The 26,115-nt window shown below is 45.5% G+C and overlaps 1 protein-coding gene across 1 annotated transcript; it reads left to right on the top strand.

Annotated features, from left to right (window-relative positions):
• Window positions 1-1,741: 1,741 nt before the first annotated feature.
• On the top strand, window positions 1,742-26,089 carry terf2ip (telomeric repeat binding factor 2, interacting protein). Its single transcript, XM_056273978.1, has 10 exons — window positions 1,742-1,803; window positions 3,401-3,492; window positions 4,046-4,299; window positions 11,694-11,827; window positions 12,074-12,276; window positions 14,456-14,551; window positions 16,309-16,759; window positions 18,640-18,755; window positions 21,002-21,430; window positions 24,990-26,089. Exons 3-10 carry the CDS (start codon window positions 4,067-4,069, stop codon window positions 25,206-25,208), a joined length of 1,881 nt encoding a protein of 626 aa, XP_056129953.1. The 5' UTR covers window positions 1,742-1,803; window positions 3,401-3,492; window positions 4,046-4,066; the 3' UTR covers window positions 25,209-26,089.
• The last annotated feature ends 26 nt before the right edge of the window (window positions 26,090-26,115 follow it).

Below are 26,115 nucleotides of genomic sequence, written 5' to 3'. Positions count from 1 at the left end.
TATGTATTACTATTAGTAATACTATATATATTTATATATATATATAGTAATACTATACATATATATAGTATTACTAATAGTAATACTATACACACATATATATAGTATTACTATTAGCAATACTATATATATGTATAGTATTACTAATAGTATATATATAGTATTACTAATAGTAATACATATATATGTATAGTATTACTATTAGTAATACTATATATATATATATATATATATATATATATATAGTATTACTAATAGTAATAATAAGTCATTAGTCATGTAAAACCTCTGGATAAGATGTCAGGAGCATTGTCTAGAATATAGTGTGTTGTGTGTGTGACATTGTTGTGTAGGAAGTGGGGTTGTTGTGAAGCGTCTAGCGTGTTGGTGTGGTGTTGTGTGTCTGTCACGTGTCACTCTCAGCCTTCACCGCTGGCTCGCAGAAATGCCAACAGGAGAGCCGAGCACGTAAGTCTCTCCCTGCCAGTACACAGCCTCTCCAACAGCAAGCCCTATGTAGCGCCTCCTCGTGGCGACACACGGTAACTGGGTACACCTTGGACTCTAGCTGAACTACAAGGGACTCGGGGGAGGCTGTTCCCTGCTGCCCACGAACCACCCCCTGTTATGGGTTAAATAGTGCCACCTAGTGGATACCTCGGGAGAGGAATAGGCTACGGGAGTAAACCCCTACACAACATCAACGTCTACAGTGTTGTTGTTTTGTGTTGTTCTTGCCCTTTTGTGTGTTTGAGTGGGAGAGTCCTGCTGGCGTCGTGTGTGGCTGCCACTTCTCCCTCTCGTAGCCCCCCTTCCCATCCACCCCTGTATGTCTGCCCCCCCTTCCCATCCACCCCTGTATGTCTGCCCCCCTTCCCATCCACCCCTGTATGTCTGCCCCCCCTTCCCATCCACCCCTGTATGTCTGCCCCCTTCCCATCCACCCCTGTATGTTTACCCCCCTTCCCATCCACCCCTGTATGTTTGCCCCCTTCCCATCCACCCCTGTATGTTTACCCCCCTTCCCATCCACCCCTGTATGTCTGCCCCCCTTCCCATCCACCCCTGTATGTCTGCCCCCCTTCCCATCCACCCCTGTATGTCTGCCCCCTTCCCATCCACCCCTGTATGTTTGCCCCCCTTCCCATCCACCCCTGTATGTCTGCCCCCCTTCCCATCCACCCCTGTATGTTTGCCCCCCTTCCCATCCACCCCTGTATGTCTGTGTTGTGTTTATCTGTTGTCTTGTTTCACCCCCTTTATTGTAAAGCAACTTTGAGTTTTAGAAAAGTGCTATATAAGTTTGATTTATTATTATTATTATTATTATATTGTCTTGCCTCTCAGTGGGTCCAAAGTAAAAAATAAATAAAAATAAAAACAATCTTATACTGTCTGTAACTGACCACTAGGCTGTTATAAGTTCAACCGTTTTTGTTTTTTGGGGTTTTTTTGTTTTTACTATGTCTAGAGTCACGTGCCTTATTTTTCTGTTTTCTGCTTTCTTGTTCTGTTTCATATGAGTACTTGGGACCGGCCACGTTATACTGGGACAGAACGGAGATATCGGGGGGAGCCAGCAGGCTGTCTTGCTTGCGATGGCTAGATGCCAACTGTGCTACTTTGTCACCATTCGTGCCGATAGAAAATTAACGTGGTCAACAGCAAACGGCAGGGGGCAGTATGACAACATCATTCTCCGGCGTGTTCGGAACGCCCAGAAGAAGCGCCGTCAGACATGCGCAGTTGTCTACCCGGAAGCCGGGGCGCGGGAAACAAACCCAGGAGTCACCTGTCAGAACGGTACGTGTTTTCCATCTGATGACACGTCTAATGAAGTTACGGACACGTCTAATTAAGTTACGGACCCGTCTAAATGAGTTACGGACACGTCTAATGAAGTTACGGACCCGTCTAAATTAGTTGCAGCGGGGTTTCTAAGCGTCCTGATTTTAGCTAGAAGTCTTCGCTTCGTTGTAGAAGTGTGATTATGTGAGAAAACAGCAACGTATCCCGCTAAACTCTGGTGTCGCTTGTTGTGAGACGGGTTTACAAGTAAACGCTGATTCCATTCAGTAAAGTTTAGTCGAACCAAAAAGAAAGAAAGAAAGAAGAAGTGTTGAACTGTTCTTTAACCAAGCCTTGTCGTCGCCCGGTTGCGTGGTGTTTTCTCGGCGTGTCTTGCGTTGCTACACACGTGACGGACACAGAAACACCCGTCCGTCCTTTACCCGCACCGCTCGTCCCGCCGCCAGGGGCGCTGCAGCCCGCCTGCCGCCCCAGCGGGCTGCAGACACCACGGGCAACACGAGCGGTATCTAATGCCCCCTTTCCACGGCACGCTGCTGCCTCAGCTCGCCTCTACTCGCTTTACTGTTTGGGGTTTGGTTTTCCACCGCAGGTAGCGCCCCCTCACGGCCAAGCCCCGCTGCTCATCTGTGGGCGTGTTGACTAATCTTTTATTTTTTAGATTTTATTTATATTCAAATGAATATAAATAAATATACATTTATTTATTTATAGTGGTATTTTGGTATGGTATGTTGTATGGTTTGGAGACAGTGGCCCTGATGAAAAGACAGGAGGAGGAGCTGGAGGTGGCAGAGATGAAGATGATAAGATTTTCACTGGGAGTGATGAAGAAGGACAGGATTAGGAACGAGTATATCAGAGGGACTGCTCAGGTTGGACGGTTTGGAGACAAAGCAAGAGAGGCAAGATGGAGATGGTGTGGACATGTGTGGAGGAGAGATGCTGGGTATACTGGGAGAAGGATGCTGAATATGGAGCTGCCAGGGAAGAGGAGAAGAGGAAGACCAAAGAGGAGGTTTATGGATGTGGTGAGGGAGGACATACAGGTGGCTGGTGTGACAGAGGAAGATGCAGAGATGGAAACGGATGATCTGCTGTGGCGCCCCCTAACAGGAGCAGCCGAAAGTAGTAGTAGTAGTAGTAGTAGCAGTAGATACTTGAAACTTCGATGGAGGTGGTACCAAAAAAGGTACCTGGTACCAGGTACTGTCCCTAACTTGCCCAGTGGAAAACCAAAAACAAGCGAGTAGAGTAGAGTTGAGTCAAGTCGAGCCGGTACCATGCAGTGGAAAGGGGGCAAAGTGAGATACTGGCAAGGTCCCTGTTGAGTACTATGCCTGCTTTTCTTGTGTTGTCACGGTACAGTGTTGGTTACAATCAGTCAGTCAGAGTTAGGTCATATCTGGATTAGGCTGTCGAGCGATTAAAAAATTGACTAATTAATCACACAAAAAGCTGTGATTAATCGCTTTTTTCTTAAGACTGACGCTTGTAATAATGGATATGTAAATGTAAAATCACGTAATTAATGCAGAGTAAACACAAAGGAAACATATTTAAATTCAAGTACTTATTGTTTGATACACAGAGAGTTGGATCAGTTCAGCTGGACACAACGTTTAGTGGGCGAAACATCTCATCGCTCATCCAAGTGACCTCTTCAGTCTCAGCTGACTGCAGGTATCCCCCAACCTCATAAACAGCACAGCTGCAGATATATTGTAGTAGTGTCTGTGGGTGGGAAGCCGGATGTGGGTATGTGTCCTGGTCGCTACACTAGCGCCTCCTCTGGTCAGTCGGGGTGTCTGTTCGGGGGGGGGGTGGAACTGGGGGGAATAGCGGGATCCTCCCATGCGCTACGTCCCCCTGGCGAAACTCCTCACTGTCAGGTGAAAAGAAGCGGCTGGTGACTCCACATGTATCGGAGGAGGCATGTGGTAGTCTGCAGCCCTCCCCGGATCAGCAGAGGGGGCGGAGCAGCGACCGGGACGGCTCAGAAGAGTGGGGTAATTGGCCAAGTACAATTGAAGAGAAAGAGGGGGAAAAATCCACAAAAAACAAAGAAAAATAGATGGGAATTATATGCATGGGTTTTACTAATATAATACATATTTTGGTACTGCGTATGATTTATTTCCGACAGCGCTTTACCACAGCAAAGAATGCCACTGTATTTTTGCTATAACAATTATAATAACAATGATAATAATGCTCGCTGTAATTACACTTCCAGTGCCAGTGGAGGAGCTTGACCATGGTATCTAAAAGAAAGGCTGGTGACAAGCCCCCTTCCATCTCTCCAGTTCTGTTTGTGACTGTGGATGGCGAGCCGATGCGTTTCTTCCTGCGTCCAGGGCCCACCAAGCAGGAGCTGCAGCCCCACATCAAGGCCGGGGGAGGCCTTCTGTGCAGGGCCCAGCAGCCAGAGGCTATCCTACTGGCTGAGGCGGAGGAACTGGGGTCTCACGCCAAGACTACTGCTCACCGGTGGGTTATGGAGTATAGCTTCAGGATAGTGTGAGCTGGGGGGGAAAAAAAGTTTCTCTTATAGTGAAAGCAAAACGTTTTTGGCACATAGTAGTTTGAATGGAGACTGAATTTAATAGTTTGTTTTGCTTCTTGCATCGATTTTCAAAAATGTAGTGGTGTATTTCTTTGAAATATTTAATTTCCTTTCCTCCCTTCAAAAGTAAAGCAAAGAAAAGAAAGTAAAACTACAGTAATTTCTGTGTAGGAATGAGTTTCCTTCCACAGTCCAAAGACAAACCTGAGGTGAATTGAAGACATTAAATTGCCCATAGGTATGAATGGTGTGTGTAGTCCCTGTGATGGACTGGTGACTTCTCCTGGATTTCCTGCTTTCCTTTTGGTATAGACTCCAGTCCATGACAACCCTGATTTGAATTAAGATTGTATAGAGAGTAAATCAATAAATTAAAAGCATGTGCGTAGACAGACCCACAGCTAGGTTAGGTTAGGTTTATTCAACAGAGACATATGCTGTCCTCACAGTGCGTCACTATCTTGCAGAGCTAGACAGCTAGCGAACAACTAAGCATTCTCCAATAAAGACCAAGGCGTGACTTTTCTTGATTTTACTGAAGCAATGATTTTGTTGCAAAACTGAAAATACACACAGAACAAATACACACATCATTAAACATGACTGATAACATAACAGAATTCCATTAAACCGAGGATTTATGTTGTAACCAGCTTATGCTAACGGACTAAACAGCACATGCTAACATTAGAGTTAGTTTGCGGATCATCTGGTAGCATTGTATGGCGTTGAAGGCAGAGCTAAAGTCAATGAATAGAACCCTGGCATAGTGGCCATGGGAGTTTAGGTGCTGAAGGAGGGTATGGCGGAGATATGTCACAGCATCCTCCGTTCCTCATTTGGCTTTATATGCAAACTGGTGGGGGTCTAGTTGTGGGCTGATGGCAGGGAGGATGGAATTCAAAGTATTCATTATGATGGTGGTGAGTACTACTGGTCTGTAGTGGTTCAGCTCAGAGGGGCGGGGTTTCTTGGGACTGGCATGATGGTGGATGTTTTCCAGAGAATGGGTACTGATGAAGTCTGGAGGGGCTCAGTGAAGATGGAGTGGAAGACAGGAGCGAGTTCCGTGGCACATCTCTTAAGCATCCGTCCTGGGATGCCATCCGAACCTGGGGCCTTGCCAGGCTTGCACATCGACAGCTGCCACCAGACGTCGTCCTCTGTGAAGAGAGCCAGTTGTGTCAGGGGTGGGTAGGGTCCTTAGCAGTCTCTCACACTCGTTGGGGCAGTTGTAGATGTCAAAGAGGGCATAAAAAGTGCCTAGATCTCTGGTTGAATGAGGTGAGGTCAGTGAGTGATTGTATGTTGGATTTATTGTTGTTCCCCGTAAGTGATCTCACCCACTGAAAAGCCTGTTTGGTGTTCATATTGCTGAATTCTTGTTTGAGTTTGTCCTTATATCTGAGTTTGGCTTCCCTGATGTCATTTTTCATGGAACAGTTCATGGCTTTGAGGGAAATCCAGTCTTTACGATGAAAGCACTGTTGTTTCTCTTTTAGTCTGTGTTTAATATGGGGGAATGATCCATGGTTTTGTGTTGGGATACCTCTTTACTGTTCTGACTGGGATGGTGGTTGATATGCAAATTTGGTGTAATCTGTGCTGATGTTAACCCTGTCATTTAGATTACTGTCAAAAGTGCTCCAGTCAGTACATGCAAGGGACCCCTGAAGTTGTGCAGTCGCATCCTCTGACGACTGGTTGATACTATAATAATAATCTCATCTCATCTCATCATCAGCCGCTTCTCCGGGGTCGGGTCGCGGTGGCAGCAAGCTAAGTAGGGCACTCCAGACGTCCCTCTCCCCAGCAACACCCTCCAGCTCCTCCTGGAGGAACCCAAGGCGTTCCCAGGCCAGATTGGACATGTAGTCCCTCCAGTGAGTTCTGGGTCTACCCCGGGGTCCCCCCCCAGTTGGATGTGCCCTGTAAACCTCCAAAGGAAGGCGCCCAGGAGGCATCTTAATCAGATGCCCGAACCACCTCAACTGGCTCCTTTCGACATGAAAGAGCAGCGGCTCTATTCCGAGTTCCGTCCGGATGTCCGAGCTCCTCACCCTATCTCTAAGGCTGAGCCCAGATACCCTACAGAGGAAACTCATAATCATTGCATTTATGTAGCGCTTTTCTAAATACCCAAAAAGCTTCACATTGAAGGGGGTAATTCACTTCAACCACCACCAATATGTAGCACCACCTGGGTGATGCACAACTGCCATTTTGCACCAGAACACTCACCACACATCAGCTTGAGGTGGAGAGGGAGGAATCATTGTGCCAATTACACGGGGGGATGATTAGGTGGCCAGATGGAGAGAGCCAGGTTGGGAATTTTGCCAGGACACTAGAAAACCCCCTACTCTTTGCGATAAGTGCCATGGGATACTGTAGGTTTTTGGCTTATGACGTTTCAGTGGTCCACGGAGCTCAGAGATGGCTGTGCTCGGGTCATGCAGGTATCGGTGATGTTATCATCGCATAACTCCAGAGTTTTTCCCCTTCTTGTCGAGAAATTCATGTATTGCTTAAATGAGGGCAGAACACCATCCGGTGTGCAGCTATTAAAGTCTCCCACAATGAACACTGGGGCCTCGGGGTTTTTATCTTGCATAGCCTGGGCGCTCAAGGCTGCCAGCTCAGTCCGGCTTTGGGGTTATCGCCAGGTAGAATGTAAACACAGCTGATCACCACAGCAGTAAATTCCCTCGGAAGGTAAAAAGGGTGCATAGATAGAGTTAGCATCTCCAGGTCTGGGGTACAGACCCTATTGTGGAGCTTGATGTTACTACACCATCGGTTGTTAACATAGATACAAACTCCGCCACCCCTTTCCTTACCTGATTCCCTCATCCTGACCACCCTGGTGATGATGAAGTTGTTGAGGCCAACCTCATCAGAAACAGACTTGTCCAGGAAGGTCTCAGTAAGGGTGATGACACAAGTCTCCTGAAAGACCTTCTCCCCCAGGCACCTAGTGTGTAGGCCAGTAATTTTGTATATTTGCTGCCACCTTCATAGTACTTTTGTTTAGTGAATATCATTTTCTTTTGGATTTCTTGTGTATATATATCTTCAATCTGGTTTCTTTTCCTGATAAATTTCTACTTTTATTTTGGTATCCATTGAGTTCTTATGTCCAGACTCTAGGTTTGTCAGTTCAACCTGAAGGGTGTTGAGTTTTTCTGCTCTTTGTTTCTTAAGAAAGGATGTTAACACAGTCACCTTCCCTCTCATTACTGCTTTACAGGTATCCCAGCTCATAGGCGGAGACACCTGCCCATAATTGTTATAATCTGATACTTCCTTTGCAAACTGTTGAATCCTATGTTTATTCACTAGGCTAGAGTTAAATCTCCAATGTGTAAGCTTCCTTGTATATGTTGTTGTTAAGGACAGATACACTGGGCAGTGATCGGAGAGGTCCATTGTTCCAATATGACATTTTTGCACCCTGCTGCTATCCATTCCAACTAATAAGAAATAATTGATTTTTGAGTATGTTGAATGTGGGAGTGAAAAGAATGTATAGTCTCTAAGTGATGGATTTAGGTGTCTCCAAACATCAATCAGTCCTATCTCTGATATTACTGGGTTTATTTTCTTTGTTATTTATTTGGGTTGAAATATTCTCATTCTGGATGAGTCAAGGTGGAGGATTCAGAGTGGTATTAAAATCACCACCACATACAAGAGTCCCTTGTGCTTCTATGGCAATCCTATCCAGTATTTTTACATAGAAATGGACTCTGAGCTGGGGGGAATATATACATTGTAGAAGGTAAACAAAATTCCCTCAACTTTTCCCTTTATCAGCAGGAATCTGCCTTCTCTGTCCTTGTTGGTAGATATGTGTTCATATATCGCTCTTCCAGAGATCAGTATAACTACCCCTCTTGTATGTTTTGATCCACTTGAGGAGGAAAATGCATATTTAAAGCCTTGTCTTTTGAGTTTTTCATCTTCTATTCCCTGTCATGTGGGTTTCCTGCAGGAGTGCAATATCTATGTTTTCTCTTTTTAATTTTGTAAGAATTGTGGTCTGTTTGACTGGGCTGAGAAGCCCATTAACATGTAGAGAACTTACATTAGCCATGTGGTTCCTATACTCTTAGTTTTGTGTGCTGTATGGTATAAGGTAATATCCTCCACAGATGCAGATTTCTTACATTGAGAAAAAAGATAAAAACACCCCCCCCTACTTTTAACACTCAAGAACAATAGAACAACTAAGGAAACTTCCCAGAAACAAGGGACCCTCGTCCCTAAAGTCCCTGTTGGAAGGTGAAGGATAATGTCCCCCCAGACGGGTGGCCTTCCCTAGAGGCGGAATGACTGACCTGCATGTACATTCCATATCCCCTCGATAAGTCCAACATATACCACAATGCTAACCTGCTCCATCGGTAATTTCACTATTTGTAAATTGTCTTACTTTATATTGCATTTAGCGGGCAATTATCCAAAGGGGGAAAAGAGGAGAGAATAAAATCACATTTACCTCCCTCGTTTCCAGTCAGTTCACTTTATTGTGCCGTGTGATTTGTGGTCTTGTAATGCTGGGGTGGTCTCCTAAACTCCTCAAGTTTTTCTCCCACCCGTGTCTCCATTGGTTTTCCTCGGGCCCTGGCGCCTGCTTGTTGCCACGGAAACGCCCTCTGTACGTTCTCCTCCATGTTGCAGCCTGGATCCTCCCTAGCGGTGGCCACCTGAAAGCCCCTCGTTCTCGTAGGTCCGTGGTCCGGTACTCCAGTAGATCCCCATCCTCGTGAGCGGAGTTTGAAAGCGAACACCTTCACCTGTGAGTGCTTTTTTTAATTCCTCCGTAGGCACGGCGCTTCTCCATCACCCCATATGCATAGTTATGGTCTTAACAAAATCTGCTTGTTATTAAAAGGCAGAAAGATAAAGGAAAAAAAAAATCTGCTTGTTATTTATGTGACGTTTATTCTTCCACGCCAATTTCAGGACGGTTTCTTTAACGTCAAACTGCAGGAATTTTATAACGATTGATTGACCTTGGAGTAGTAGCAGTAGTAATCAGGTCATGGCTTCCCGGGGCGCGGAGACGTTCTCAGTAGGGGCTGCTGTCAACTATAACAGGGTGACGTCATTATATATATATATATATATATATATATATATATATATATATATATATTAGAGAGAGAGACACGATCACGGATGAATAGGCTCGGTAGCCCTTGGCTAACGGGTCGGACCCTTTGATCGACTGGTTAACGACGTCGCCCGCGCTGCGGGAAATCCAAGTTCGTGTCCCGGCTGTGACGTCCAGCCGGGCTGCCCCCCGAATTCGCTGCATTGGTGTCAGAAGTGGGATGGTGAGACCGTGAGGTCATCGGAAGCGCGTGCGCCCAGAGGCGTGACGGAGCTGATATGCTGAAGCCACCTTTTTCTCCCTCTGCATTATTGTTCTGGTGAGAAGTTACAGCAGCTTTTGGAGGGGACCACAGTAGAAATGGAAAAATTAAAACGGTGGTTTGACAAAAACAAATTGTCATTAAATCTGGACAAAACAAAGTTTATGTTGTTTGGAAATTATAGAATAAACACCAAAGTAAAAGTAGTGATAGACACTGTATGAAAATAAATTCCTAGGTGTGATGCTAGACCACAAAATCTCCTGGAGGCCTCACGTAACATATGTGCGAGCAAAGCTGGCAAGGAGCGTTGCAGTCATGAGAACCTACAACCATTATGTAGACTACAAAAACGAGCCATAAGGATAGTTGCTAATGCAGGATATGGTGAACACACCAACAAGCTGTTTTTAAAGTCAGGTGCCTTGAAGTTCAGGGATTTAGTAGAATTTAACACAGCACAAATAATTCAAGATACAATCTACTACCGAGGAATATACAAAAAATATTCTGAGATAGAGAAGAGGAATATAATTTGAGAGGGAAATTAAACTTGTGTTGGTACAACTTTGAAGGGCATGGGCATTTCAATCTGTGGGGTAAAACTGGAACAGTGTGAGCATGGAACTGAAAGTACAAACATTACACAGCTCAAGAAGAACTACAAAGGTCTGAGTATCAAGACATACAGGGATGATTAAGTTTTATTTATTTCTAAACATCCCTTGGGGGGGGGTTCCCCCCCTTTTTCTCCCCATTTGTATCCGGCCAATTACCCCACTCTTGCGAGTGCTCCCGGTCTCTGCTCCACCCCTTCTGCCGATCGGGGGAGGGCTGCAGACTACCACATGCCTCCTCTGATACATGTGGAGTCACCAGCCGCTTCTTTTGACCTGACACTGTGGAGTTTCACCAGGGGGACGTAGCGCGTGGGTGGATCACGCTATCCCCCCAGTTCCCCCTTCCCCTGAACAGGTGCCCTGACCGACCAGAAGAGGCACTATTGCAGCAACCACGGCATACCCACATCCGGCTTCCCACCCACAGACACGGTCAATTGTTTCTGTAGGGACGCCCGACCAAGCCGGAGGTAACACGGGGATTCAAACCACCGATCTCCATGTTGGTAGGCAACGGAATAGACCGCTACGCTACCCGGACGCCCATCTCTAAACATTTCGTATTAATTTTTTTTTTCCTAGGACACAGAGTAGATATTTGGGTTGTACCTAGCACTGAGATCTGTTTATGGCATTAGGATGTGTTTTTCTTTTCTTCTTTTTTTGTCCTCTATCTCTTGTGTTTTTCCCTTATTGTCCACAGTAGTTGAGTTTGTATTGTGCAGCACAACTTGCATTGAGTGTGAACTACACAGTACAGTGGGAATTGAGTTTGAAATGTATAGTGGCTGAATTAATGTAAGAGTAGGTGAGAAGGGGTAGGACAAAATAAGTGTACACTTCCTCCTCCTGCTTTTCCAACCTGTAACAAATAATCTGGTGTGTACGGAGACTTGTTTGCTGAGTTTGATCTGTGGACTTGTTGTTCACTTCAGGTTATTGGCAATGGCTTATCTGTATGTGATATCCTGCTTATTTACATGTTCGAAATAAATCACCCATCCATTCATTCATTGGTATGCTTAGTACATCCACATAGCTCAGCAGATGCTGTATTAGATGTTATTGCTTAAGCCTTAGAATATATTGCATTAGATTCTAAAGCTTTATTCACCTGAGCATTCAGTGGAATAATTCTATTTGTAGTTGATAGTAGGCCTTTTTTCTATACAACAAGCACATTTTATAGCTCTTTATTTTTAGACAAGAAAGTTGCTCAAAATAAAATGCACAAAGGACATTAATGTACCATTTACTAGTGGCCATGGCATTATTTACTACTGTGACTACGAACAACATCATCTTTTTTGTTCCCAGGTATGTGTCGACCCAGTACATCCGGGACTGTATAGAGAAGAATGTTCAGCTGGATGTGGAGGACTACCGGTTGAGTCCTGAAAACATTCCCGGTCCATCTCGCAGACGAAATACCAGCATATATACCTTAACAGGTTGGCTATGACTTAAACTATTAAGGTTTTCACACTTCACGTGCACATGTATTTTGTATTGTTCTTATTTTTTCATTGCTCCTGTCCTTGGATCGTATACAGACTGAGGAAGTGTGTTTCAACTAATGTAAACATCTATTAATGTTTGTGTTATTCGTTATATCAATTTCATAACATTTACACACTAGTTTAGAATTTTCGACAACCTAAATCTATGGATATTTAGACTTTTTCTTTACCAACAAGGCCGGTTAAACTACACCCCAGAGGAAGATGAAGCCATTTTGAGCTACATCTCCATGCTCAAAGAGGACATCCGGGGAGATGGTGTGTGGAAGGAGATGGAGAAGAAGCATGTAACCCCTCACAGCTGGCAGTCGATGAAGTGCCGCTACAAAAAGAAGCTAGCCGACAGACAAATGAAGGACAGAACAGAGGGAGACGATAAGGTAGGCCTATGTTGGAAGAAAGGGTTATTGGAGCTTCTGCTTTGTATGTCACACATCTGTTTGCAGTTCTACGTTTTTAATGGATTTTTGAGTGAGAGGAAAAATGATATGCTTATGGTAGTAACAGTAGTAATGCTAAACTTCAAAATCACTGATAAAAATGAATTTACCAAAAATTAAGGTTTAAATCAACCTGAGGAAAAAAAATATTGTTGTAGCATCATCATCATCATCATCATCATCATCATCATCATCGTCGGCGGTCACTCTGGGTCGAGTATGACTGTCCTCCTTCTAGGTCCTTGTGAGTCTTCCAGTGGCCGTAGAGGCCGATTCTTGAGCTCTAATTTTGGAGCAACGTGGGCAAGGCTGTGAAGAAGTGGTTGAGGATGTGGTTTGGGCCTTTCTGGTAACTCCCTCCTCTCTGAGTCTGCTTGTTTTCAGGAGCACAGTGGAGGTCATGGTTGTAGAACCAAGCACTCTCACGGACAGCCAGTCTCCAGGCCTCCCTGTTTTTTGCTGCTTGTTCCCAGGTGTTAAGGTCGATGCCAAACCTTTTGACGTGGGCCTTGATGTTGTCTTTATATCACTTCTTTTGTCCTCCTGGGGCGCAGCATCCTGTCATGAGCTGAGAGTAAAGGACTTGTTTCCGGAGGTGAGAGTCAGACATGCGGATGGCCAGTGCATCTCAGCTAATGTGCAATGGTGGGAGTTATAGTAGGTATGTTGGCCTCCTCAAGGACACTGAAGTTGGTGCGCCTATCCTCCCAGTCGATCTTAAGGATCTTCCTGAAGCATCGCTATTGGTATGCCTCGAGTGCCTTCAGGTGTCGGCTATATGTGAGCCGGATTTCTGACCCATACAGTAGGGTGGGCAGCACTACCGCTTTGTAGGCCGGGCTGTCACAACTGAGACAATGGTGTATTTCAGTGTCAACGTTGGCTTTGGAGGAGAGAAGGCTGCCAAGATATGGGAACTGTTCCACGTTTTCGGGGCTGGTGTTGTCTACAGAGATGGGTGGGGCAGAGCAGGCATATTTCTGTTGGGTATGGGTTAGTAGAGGATATGGGTCTTTTTTATGTTAATGGCCAGGCCAAGCTGCTTGTATGCCTTGGCAAAGGCATCAGGTATGCTCTGGAGTTCCTCTTCTATGAGGGATGCTAAGGCGTTGTCATCGGCATACTGCAGCTCAATGATGGATGTGGTAGTGGTTTTACTTTTAGCCCTGGATCTGTTAATATTCAGAAGATTCCCCTCAGTCCTATACATGATTTGACTCCCTGAGCCAGATGGGGACCCATGAGGTGCAGGATGGTGGCAATTAAGACAGAAAACAGAGTTGGGGCAGTGACACAACCTTGTTTAACTCCTGTGTGGACCTTGAAGGACTCTGTCTCATCTCCATAATTACTGAGTACTCTAGCTGACATACTATCATGAAGTAGTCGTCAGGGCAGCCTAATTTTGACAGAACTTGGTCGGGCGTCCCTACAGACATAATTGGCCGTGTCTGCGGGTGGGAAGCCGGATGTGGTGGGTATGTGTCCTGGTCGCTGCACTAGCACCTCCACTAGTCGGTTGGGGGTCCCGTTCATGGGGAAGGGGGAACTGGGGGGAATAGCGTGATCCTCCCGCGCACTACGTCTCCATGGTGAAACTCCTGACTGTCAGGTGAAAAGAAGCGGCTGGCGACTCCACATGAATCGGAGAAGGCGTTTGGTAGTCTGCAGCCCTCCCCAGATCAGCAGAGGGGGTGCAGCAACAACCGAGATGGTTCGGAAGAGTGGGGTAATTGGCCAGATACAATTGGGGAGAAAGGGGGAAAAATCCATAAAAAAAAAGAATACTCACAAAAAACCATGTCTGTGGTTTAATGGTTTAGTTTGGTGATTAGACAAATACAATTGGGGAGAAAAAGGGGGGAAAGAAAAAAAATAACAAAAAATTGAAAGGTTATTTGATTTAACCACAACAAGCTAAACAAATGAACAAACCAAAAATGCTTCTATGACATTTCTAGGTTGTTTTCCCAGTTTTTACAAAGGACAGCAGGTCAAATGTACTGTACACTGTTTCCTTAGGAGCAACGTTTGGGAGTCGGAAGAGCAATGAACCCCCTGAATTTACAACTTCTGTAGATACAAGACTTAACATGCCTTTTTTTATTCTTGGCCTTAGGATGTGGAAAACCAAGAGATATATAATCAGAACAGCTCCCCTGCCAAGAATGATCTTTCTCCTGAAGCATCCTCATCTGAAACATCAGTAGCACAGGTAGGTACTGGCAGCTGGACAGCTCAGTAGGTAAGAATGCCAGCTTTCCCACCAGAGATCAGGGGGATTCTAGGTTGGGACGAGTCTCCGGTAAGAGTCCGCGGCCATGCTATATGAGGTGCTGGGTTTGAACCCCGGGGTTGTCCAACCTTGGGGGTCATCCCAGGGTGTCCTCTGTGTGGAGTTTGCATGTTCTGCCGTGTCTGCAGTGGGTTTTCTCTAGGTGCTCCGGTTTCCCCCACCATCAAAAAGACATACGTGTTAGGGTTAGTACTCCTGTCTGTGCCCCTGACGAGTAATGGCAAGACGACCTGGAGTTGGTCCCCAGGTGCTGCACGGCGGCTGCCCACTGCTCCTAGCTACACAGCTAGGATGGGTTAAATGCAGAGAAAGAATTTCCCCATGGGGATCACTCATTCATTCATCATCAACCGCTTCTCCAGGGTCGGGTCGCGGTGGCAGCAAGCTAAGTAGGGCACTCCAGACGTCCCTCTCGCCAGAAACACCCTCCAGCTCCTCCTGGGGGATCCCAAGGCGTTCCCAGGCCAGATTGGACATGTAGTCCCTTCAGCAAGTTCTGGGTGTACCCCGGGATCTCCTCCCAGTTTGATGTGCCCGATAAACCTCCAAAGGAAGGCGCCCAGGAGGCATCCTAATCAGATGCCCGAACCACCTCAACTGGCTCCTTTCGATGCGAAGGAGCAGCGGCTCTACTCCGAGCTCCCTCCGGATGTCCGAGCTCCTCACCCTATCTCTAAGGCTGAGCCCAGACACCCTATGGAGGAAACTCATTTCAGCCGCTTGTATTCGTGATCTCACCCTTTCGGTCACTACCCAAAGCTCATGACCATAGGTGAGGGTTGGAACGAAGATTGACTGGTAAATTGGGAGCTTTGCCTTCCGGCTCAGCTCCCTCTTCATCACAATGGTCCGGTACAACGTCCGCATTACTGCTAATGCTGCACCAATCCACCTGTCAACCTCTCGCTCCATCCTACCATCGCTCGTGAACAAGACCCCGAGATACTCGAAGTCCTTCACTTGAGGCAACAACTCATCCCCAAAGTCATCCATCATCTTTACTGATCCCCTTGTAGTTAAAAAAAAAAAGCCAACTAACTCTCAGATGTAGTTCTCTTTGGATAAAAGTGTCCACTAAATGAAATTGTAAATTGTATCATAGGCCATCCTCTAAAGGAATGTCCTGGTGATTTAGTCAGGTAGGTGTCAGGTAATGATCGGTGGTTTATGCTTAAACATCCGCAAGTGTGCATGCTGAATTGATGTATATGTGTGCATATAGGTGTTTTCTGCATACTTGAACGTATAGCTCTCAGGTGTGCCAAGGAAGGCAGTGTTGTGTTCATGAAACAAAACGTTACAGGAAATGGTGAAGAAGGACAAAACAACATGTAAAATCAATTATCTGATGAAGAATAAATGAAGTGGCTCAGAGGAGTTGAGTATGGCAGAATATCACCCAAACGTTGACACAAATTGCATGTATGGTGTTTACACTATGTAATCACATAATTATTTAGTATTAGATAATACCGTAATTTACCTTTTTAGGTCTAGCTGTATGCTTATCTTAATTTTTATTTTTAGATTTTTTTAATGTCTGTTTTTATGCTTACCTTTTTTCTGTTATTTACTTTTTACTGCTGCATCAGTTTAATTTCCCTGGGCGGATCATTAAAATTTAAATCTGTTCTGCTGTAACTGTCAGCAATAAACTAAACAGGTTTTCTCTGCAGGCTAATGCAGAACCTACGCTGGCTGAGAAAACTCCGCTAGAAACCTCAGAACCACAAATGACTGACCCCGCTGTGCTGAACGTCATGCCGGAAGATTCTCCGGCAGCTCAGCCTAAATCCCTCCCGGACACCCCTTCTTCTCAGAACAGGCAGACGAGGAAGAGGAAGGAGGAGAAGGCTTCTTCTCCACAAAAACAGCCTTATCGTACGTCAGCACGCAGGCAGCTTCTGCAGGAGTCAGACCAGCCCCCGGTATCATCCTCATCCTCTCCCAACCTTCACAAAGACACATCATCACCTCAATTCACAAGGAAAACTAAATCCACTGGCCAGCGTGCTGGTCAGCCAGACCCATCAACAGATCACCCCCCGTCCAAGAGACCCAGAGAGGAAGGTAGGGACAAAGTGACAGAGGACGGGCAAGAAGAGACTGGACAGGCGACAACCTCAGGTAGGCCTCCACAACGAGGGCGGTTCTGCATGTATAGTTGGGCTGAAGAAGGTGACTTGGTGTGTCATCCCTCTGCCACTCTGATGATGTCGCAGGGTTCTGATTAAGTACCATTTTTACCGATCGTTAACCAGTATTACCACCTCTCACCACTAGAGGGGATTGTGGCCTTCATTACTGCACATTGCACAGAATCCGACACCAATTTGCATCATGACTCAAAGTTTGGAAGCACCTCAGCTGGTGTGACATCAGCAGACATTATCACTCTTTTATACTCTGGTTTATTAGTGATATCATTAATCTTCAGGTGCAGTTTTGCTTATGTACATTTATTAAAGGATCATTCCAATTTTTTACAACCTGGGTCTTATTGTTGTAGTTTTTCCATCATGCATATCAGTTATAGTATAATTTTATAACGGTGTCTTATGAGACAGCTGAACAGGAGTCTTAAGTCCCGCTAGACTAGAGTCTCATGATTGTCCGTTATCTATGACTTCTCTATTGTGCTGGCTGGCTAGTTTATGGATGGTTACTACTACCTACACTAAGTATAGGCTGCTAGATCAGCCTGCTAAGCATAGGCTGCTAGATCAGCCGTGTCATCCACCATTGATAATATTGGACATTTCAGCTAATAACTTTTAACGTTAACTTTCATTTTCACTTCGGACTTTTTGAAACATGCCTGACACTTGTGTTCAGTTGTCCCTTAAGACAGGGCATCTCAAACTTTTTGGAGCCTGGGACCCCTTACAAGGGAGAAATTTTCCAAGGTCCTCCTTGTAATCGTAACATCAATTAAGCATATGCTTACTACTGTTTGTACTCTCGGATGCCATTGGAACTATTTGTAGTCTAAAACTCATTCATCCATTATCCAAACTGCTTATCCTTACTCAGGGTCGCGGGGATGTCGGAGCCTATCCCAGCAGTCATTGGGCGGCAGACGGCGAGACACCCTGGACAGGCCGCCAGACCATCACAGGGCTGACATACACAAACTCACACACACATGGCAGCATCGTGGCGCAGTGGTTAGCGCAGTCCCCTCAGCAAGAAGGTCCCGGGTTCGAGCCCTGGGGTAGTCCAACCTTGGGGGTTGTCCCGCGCCGTCCTCTGTGTGGAGTTTGCATGTTCTGCGCGTGTCTGCGTGGGTTTCCTCCGGGAGCTCCGGCTTCCTCCCACAGTCCAAAGACACGTAGGTCAGGTGAATCGGCCATACTAAATAGTCTAAAACTTTTCAACCTAAATATTTCAGACCCGTTTCACAGTGACAACCCGAAACGCGTTTCAATTTTAATCATGTTAGTACTACTTACTGCCCCTGGGTGGGAGTAATGAACACAATGTGCTTGTTTTATCGGTGCAAATGGTTCCCATCTGTAGATGCACTTTTTAATGATACGGCACAATCCCTGCCTGCCGCCCAATGGCTGCTGGGATAGGCTCCAGCATCCCTGCGACCCTGACAGCAGGATAAGCGGTTTGGATAGTGGATGGATGGATGGATGGATGGATGGATGGATGGATGGATGGATGGATAACAACCACTGCCTTAAGACACCGTTGTAAAGCTGAGTCCAGCGGTGGTACCATGTCCAGAATCTACAAAGTGAAGCAGGTGAGTTAAATGATATAACAGATATGAATGATGGAGAAAATAAGAACCACGTTGCAAAAAACAAAACAGAATTATCCTTTAACATCGTTTGTCAAATGTTGCAGCTAGAGCAACAGTATGCAATTGTATTGTTTAACAACACCAGTGATACCTTTGTTGGTGGTACTGAGTTCTGAAAACCAGCTGATAGACTGACATGGTCCTCCATGCAGGAGAAGTGGTCGCACTCCAGTTTTATTTCTATGTGTCTCAGATGTGAGAGGCGATGCAGTGATCCTGAAAGAAGCAGGAAAAAAAGGGAAGAGGAAGAAAAAAAGGAAGTTGGGGATCCTGGAGATGGCAGCAAAAGAGTTTGAAGATGACAGCGAGGTAAGACGATGACTTCGCTGACATCGAGATGTCACATTTGAGGATGAAGGTCCCAAAACACAAACGGGACTGTTTTTGATGTATCAGCTGGAGTTCCTCTTTATGTAAATATCTCTTCAAATCAAAATCAAATCAAATCAAATCAGTTTTATTTGTATAGCCCAATATCACAAATTTGCCTCAGTGGGCTTAACAGCAACACAACATCCTGTCCTTAGACCTTCTCATCGGATAAGGAAAAACTCCCTAAAAAAACCTTTTAACAGGGAGAAAAAATAGGAAGAAACGTCAGGGAGAGCACCAGAGGAGGGATCTCTCTCCCAAGACGGACAGCGTGCAATGGATGTTGTGTTCACGCAATTTACACAATACAACATTGAAAGAGGATAACAGAATTATAATGGACATAAAATTTATGAAGAACATGATGCACAGGATGCCAAACAATGTCCACGTGCCAACGGAGCAGTCCAGGACCCAAGCCACGCGACCAGCATCATCATTTAATAATAATAATACATAATATGTGTTACTACACTGACTACATTTCTTCAGATAGGTTGTGTTTTCTACAAATTCCTTTCCATTATTTTGCACATATCCAGCATAGCAGGACTATCCAATGAACCTGGAAACAAATTCAGTTCCCCACTATTTTACACAAAAAACACCATTTTCTAAAGAAAACAGCCTGCTAGAGGATTATAATGTCCTCTTCAAGTAAGAATTTGAGTAATTTTGACCTGTTCCAATTGTATAATACCTGTAATTTTTCCTCTTTACTCTTCAGTGATCTTCTATGCATTTCTAAATGAACCCAAGTTAACTTGGATAAAGGAACGAACGCTTTGGGAATTGATTCATTGCTCAACAAGGCCAGAAGACCATTGTAGGTTGAAAAAACTGGGCAGCACGGTGGCGCAGTGGTTAATGCTGTTGCCTCACAGCAAGAAGGTCCTGGGCTCGAACCCCGGGGTTGTCTAACCTTGGGGGTCATCCCAGGTCGTCCTCTGTGTGGAGTTTGCATGTTCTCCCCGTGTAGGTTTTCTCCGGGGACTCCGGTTTCCATCACCATCAAAAAGGCATGCGTGTTAGGGTTAGTACTGCTGTCTGTGCCCCTGAGCAAGGCATAGCAAGACAAACTGGAGTTGGTCCCCGGCTGCTGCACGGGGGCTGCCCACTGCTCCTAGCTACACAGCTAGGATGGGTTAACTGCAGAGTGTAAGTTCCCTATGGGGATCATTAAAGTATATGAAAATTAAAAAATCAAAAGTCAAATTCAACAGTTCTCTGTCAAGGGTTTTACCTTTTCTTTTCTTTTTCTTTTTTTCTTTTTTTTTTGGGGGGGGGGGTGGTTCTCGTTTTTTCTTCCCAATTGTATCCGGCCAATTATACCCCACTCTTCTGAGCCGTCCCGGTCGCTGCTCCGACCCCCCTGCTGGTCAGGGGAGGGCTGCAGACTAAAGCATGCCTCCTCCGATTCATGTGGGGTCGCCAGCTGCTTCTTTTCTCCTGACGGTGAGGAGTTTCACCAGGGGGGCGTAGCGCGTGGGAGGATCATGCTATTCCCCCCAGTTCCCCCTCCCCCCGAACAGGCGCCCCGACCGACCAGAGGAGGTGCTAGTGCAGCGACCAGGACACATACCCATAGCCGGCTTCCCACCCGCAGACACGGCCGGTTGTGTCTGTAGGGATGCCCGACCAAGCCGGAGGTAACACGGGGATTCGAACTGGCGATCACCGTGTCGGTAGGCAACGGAATAGACCGCTACGCTACCCGGATGCCACGGAATGAAAACCTATTTATTTAATTTGGCTTTTAATTAATGTCATTCTTATTAATTATTTTGACTAAATGTCTCGTATTTTATTATTTTTACTGGTTTCTGTTTTTACTTTCACTTACATAGTTTCTCATCTGCTGTCTTTTTGTTGTCTCATTTTATTGTCTTTCTGTTTGCTCCTGTTATGAGTTGCTTTGTATTTTTTATTTAATTGCGAAGCACTTTGAGCTACATCTCTTGTATGAAAATTGCTCTACAAGTAAAGTTTATTATTGTTATTATTATTATTGTTATCTCCACTTCCTGTTTTGGTTTAATACTTTTGTTTACATTTCTTCTGTTATAATGTCTCACAGTTGAAGAGCAATTCACATCAGCGATATACAAATGTGTTTGACTGTGGTTCAGTGTCGCATCATCTTGTTTAAAGGGAACTGATGCCGTTGTGTTTCTGTCCCCTAGTCTGATCACGCTGATATGAGTGAAACCACAGACTCACAAATCGAAGAAGAAACTGCAGCAGAGCAGCCCAGACACGCACAAAGCCCCGTGATCAGTGTTGCAACCGCCACCACATTTCCTGCCCCAGAGTCAGGCCCCAGTCAGGGCAGGGGCAGCGGGCCGGAGGACCGGGCCTCCAGGGAGGATCCTCCCTTACCTGAGACAGATTGCCCTGTGCCCAGTGAACCTGTCCCATCCACCTCCAAGGCCCACCTCTTCATATTTGAGAATGAGTCCCAGGAAGACTCCCAGCTAAACGTTTGTGACAGTGAAATAGCTTCCTCAGTTGACCAGCCAATCAGAAGCAAGGACACAGAGGTGTCACTGACCCAGGTACATTTGGAGGAGGACAAGGAGCGAATCAGAAGTCTGATGAAACGCGCTAACCAGGTGGGTGTCTCTGGTTCTGCGTTAAGATTTGTGCCTCTTGTTTTGTTTTCTCTTCCTTTTTCTTAAAAAGTAAGTGAGCAGCAGACTACTCGGGGTTTCATGTCATGCGTGATCCTTTTTGTTGACAAAGCCGTGTCGGTGCTTCAGTCATACAAGCAGAGTGTGAAACAGGTGATTAGACAGAGGAGTCAGAAGAAGAAGAAGCCACTCATGCCCCTTTTCCACTACATGGTACCGGCTCCACTCGACTCACCGTTTTTGTTTTCCATTACCGGAAAGCACCGGCATTTTGGTAACTGTTACCACTTTTCTGGTACCACCTTTGTCCAGGTTCCAAAAAACCTGGGGCGGGTACCAAAATCAGTGCAGACCAGCTACAGTTAGGGGGTACTGCTACGGTGATGGAAAACGACACTCTGCGAGTCCAGTCCAGTCCGGTTTAGCCGGTACCATGTAGTGAAAAAGGGGCATTCACCATATAATGAAGGATTGGCTATTGAATACTGATACTATTAAGGTACCAGTACCAAAGTGGGAGGTACCAACTTAACCGATATGGTCTCTACTAACGGTGCGTCACGATGTGTAAACATAGATAAGTAATTTTCCATAGTAGGTGAGATAATATGTAAAAAGAGGCCAGATGTTCTACCAGAAATAGCTGATATGCTAAATTTTCTAGAGAAAATTTGTTAAAAGTCCGTCAACCAACAATGCTTCAAAGCTGTTAGTTACTGGACATGTTCCAACACATATACATTATTCACAAGGCTCATCGTTTTCGGTTTTTATTTTTCAAAGCCATCCAGCATGCCAAATATCACCACAATACGACACTATTGCATAACCTCACACGAACAGGAACAAAGTTTGGATCCATGGAAACATAAAATCCGGGTGAAAATCAGTTTAAACCATCTGCTCCTGTTAAAATTTCTGGGTATTTTTCGGTGAAAATCAGTAAAAACTGAAAACGCTGAGCCTTAATTATTCAGCATGTCTTGATGCATGCTCAATAATCCAGGTAAAAAAAATCAAAGAAGGTTGAATCAGTTCATCTGGACACAACGTTTATTGAGAGAGAAACGTTTCATCATCATCTAAGTGACCTCTTCAGTCTCACCTGACTGCAGGTCTCCCCACCCAAGAGCTCATGGGCGCACACACACAATAGGAACAAAGCCATGTGCATACACCCTTCAAGAAGGTCATTTCATTGGCTCACTTGCAGTTTAACAACCCCAGAGCAGATATTTTGGATCTGATGTCAGTTGCTTTCAAACCCCAAAACATGCTGCGCTAGAAGTTGGTCCACCCCAAGGATCGGGTCCCCGGCACAAACAGAGCAATATAGTGTACACTGTTAAGTGCCAGGAAGATTGCTGTGACTTGTACATCGGGGAAACTAAACAGACGCTGGCTAAGAGGATGGCACAACACAGGAGATCTAACACGTCAGACCAGGACTCCACAATCTACACCAGGGATAGGCAACATGGTCCAGAAAGGTCCGGTGTGGGTGCAGGTCTTTGTTCCAACCAAGCAGTTACACACCTGATTCTATTGGTCAACCAATAGTCTTTCCTCAAGACCTTGATCTGTAGACTCAGGTGTGTAAATCCTTGGTTTTAACAAAGACCTGCACCCACACAGGACCTTTCTGGACCATGTTGCCTATCCCTGGTCTAAACCATCTACACAGTCTACACCATCTACACAGTCTACACCATCTACCGGTGTTGTAGTCGAGTCACTAAACCTCGAGTCCGAGTCGAGTCTCGAGTCCCCAGTGTTCGAGTCCGAGTCCCCAAAGAAGAGTCCGAGTTGGGTACAAGTCAAGTCCCCATTACCTGAGTCCGAGTCATCAAGGTTGAGTCTGAGTCGAGTTCCAAGATGGACTCCAGTGCTCCACTCTGGCACCGTAAAAAAAGCTGACGTACAAATAAAACAGGTCGACATCAAACAAAAATGACACAGCTGTCACCACTTCAAAGGGAGTTTATTTAGCTGGTGGCACAATAGCCAACCAAAAAAACTAACAAAACAAAAAAAAAAGTCTATCAATTAACAAGTCCGAGTCATCGGTGCTCAAGTCCAAATCGAGTCACAAGTCCTTAAAAATCAGTGCTCGAGTCCGGGTCCTGGACTCGAGTACTACAACACTGCCATCTACACAGTCTGCTCCCATCTACAGGCCAGTGGCCACATCCTTGATAGGGAGGAACGCTGGTTTGAACGGGGAGTCAAAGAGGCCATCTATGTGAAGAGGAACGACCGTCCCTGAACCGGGGTGGGTGGGGGGGGGGTAAGAGTACATGTCACCATCTTACAATGCTGTGATTGCAACTATTCCCCAATCCTCTGTGAATAGTACACATGACCAGTGTAACTCTATTCAATGGTCACACCCATATTTGCATATGAAACTGGGCGTTGGTTTCGGTCGTTAGGCCCTGTATTGTTTAGAAGGGCGGGGACACCTGCAGTCAGTTTGGACTGAAGATGTAACTAAGGGCCCAGACACGCCAAACCGACTAGTGGCGACGAAGGCCGACTGTTGGCTCGCCTCACGTCGCCTGCCATCTGGGCCAACTTGAACACACCGCAAAGACTACAGCCGACGGCCCCGATTCGCTAGCTTAGCAATGATCTGCTAAGCTGAACAGCCAATCAGAGTGATCTCTCTCACTGACGGGCTCCGTCGAGTCAACCTGCTGAATCGGCTGAAATGCTGCTGACAGCTGTATCTGCTGTATCCAGATGAGCTGATTCAACCTTCTTTGATTATTCAGTATACTGCTGTTAAACATAGCATGTTGATGTCTAGTTGTTACCAGCAATAAAAAATCTATCAAATATGATGATGATGTTGATAATGATGCTGATAATTACCAGCAACAATAAAAAAAAAATCGCACCATGGCAAAAAAGGTACCATTAAGCAGGGTATTGTCAAACACCGTAATCGATAAGATGTACTGATATCAGTAACTTGCTAATGATACCCCACCCTACCATGTGAGGGGAAGTAGTCCTTTTGCTTGAATCTGCCACTCCCAGAGCTCATGAACACACACAGTAAGGACAAACCCATGTGCATACACCCTTCAAGAAGGTCATTTCTCTGGCTCGCTTACAGTTTAACAGCCCCAGAGCAGATGTTTTGGATCTGGTGTCAAGCTCATTGCCGTTAACTATGAGCCTTTAGATTTTGATGCCGTCTTCAGTTTTTGCGCAGTCAGCAAAGCCACCTGCCAAGATACAAACCAGCTTTCTGACGCAGTAACGAGTCTGTCACATGTTCACTCGTTCTCTCTCATTATACCTCTCTTCTTCCTTCCTCTTGCTCGTTCTCTCTCTCTCTCTCTCTCTCTCTCTCTCTCTCTCTCTCTCTCTCTCTCTCTCTCTCTCTCTCTCTCTCTCTCTCTTTCCCTTTGTCTCTGTCTGTCTATCTCTCTCTTTGTCTGTCTGTTTCTGTCTTTCTGTCTGTCTGTGTCTGTCTGTCTCTTTCCGTCTGTCTCTCTCTGTCTCTCTCTGTCTGTCTCTCTCTCTGTCTCAGGACCTGGTGAGTGTGACCAAGGCTCTGTTGAAGACCAGCGGGGATTTTTCCGCCGCCCTGCATCTCCTGCTGAATTCCTCCACCATCTTGGGACCCTTTTGGAATCGCCGTGACGACAGTCTCCTGCTGTCAGCTGACTCTGAGACACGCCAGCGGCTGCAGGAGAAATACGGGGAGGAGAGCCTGGCCAAAAGGCTCATCTTCCTGGAGGGGGAGTGATGGGGAGAAGGGTGGTGATGGAGAATATCACATAGGTCATGTGTGGATGTTGTAGAATGCAGACGTGTTCACACTGAGATCATCTGGTCCAAGCTGGGAATACATGCTGGGAATACAAGCTCGCAGTCGAGTAACGTGACCAAGGCTTTTCTCAAACATTTGAAACCAACTGAGTACAGAAGAATATCAGGCTTGTTAGCTGATATGTACCAAAGTTGTTGTTTTTTTAATTTCCATTGTTAGATTTTCTGTGTGGCAGCCATTTTTTTGCTCACACAGAAGAGTCCTGCTTTTACCTACTGTTAAAACATGCTGATGCTTACATATTTAATAAATCATGTTTCTTCTGCAAATGATCTTCCAGTAAGTAAGGAGAAAAAGGATCATTTTAACTCCCCAAATCCTTTAACCTTTTCTCAACATGGCCGCTCCAGAGTGGTGTCTGACTGTCCGGTTGACTGGAAGTTGTGCAGGTTGATTATTTGTCTGTACTGCGTTGTGTGTGTTCTCATGCAGTTTTATGAAGTGTGAATGATAACGCTTTCAGCAAAGGACAAACTAATGTCATCGTATTTTTAACCTTGTGGAGAATAATTCAACCATTTAATGCTAAGATCCCAAGCTTTTAATTGGACTTGTGTTCCTGAGATGAGATTTCTTCATGTTTTTAATGTAGGATGTGTTTTATTGAACAGCCGCCTGATGTTGACATGGGGTTGGAGTCCAGGATGTGTGTCTTGCTTCTTCCTTCTTGGTTTAAATATGGGACCGCTTGTTTGCAAGAACTGCGGATTCAAAGGGCAAACGTCAGTCTGCTGAGTACGAGTCCCTCATTGCAAACATGTAACAGCCCTTTGCTTGTAATAACCAAATAAAGTGTATTCTCCTATGCACGTCTTCCTCCCTG

Source organism: Lampris incognitus, chromosome 2, assembly GCF_029633865.1.
Source record: "Lampris incognitus isolate fLamInc1 chromosome 2, fLamInc1.hap2, whole genome shotgun sequence".
Classification (NCBI taxonomy): domain Eukaryota; kingdom Metazoa; phylum Chordata; class Actinopteri; order Lampriformes; family Lampridae; genus Lampris; species Lampris incognitus.
The sequence above is the reverse complement of the archived record's forward strand: the minus strand, read 5'-3'. Positions and strand labels throughout refer to the sequence as shown.

Bases quoted from the DNA above. Each gene is read 5' to 3' on its own strand.
- terf2ip (XM_056273978.1), top strand. From the start codon at position 4,067: ATGGTATCTAAAAGAAAGGCTGGTGACAAGCCCCCTTCCATCTCTCCA. The intron at 4,300-11,693 runs GTGGGTTATGGA...TTTTGTTCCCAG, and splicing joins GCCAAGACTACTGCTCACCG to GTATGTGTCGACCCAGTACA. The intron at 11,828-12,073 runs GTTGGCTATGAC...TTTACCAACAAG, and splicing joins CAGCATATATACCTTAACAG to GCCGGTTAAACTACACCCCA.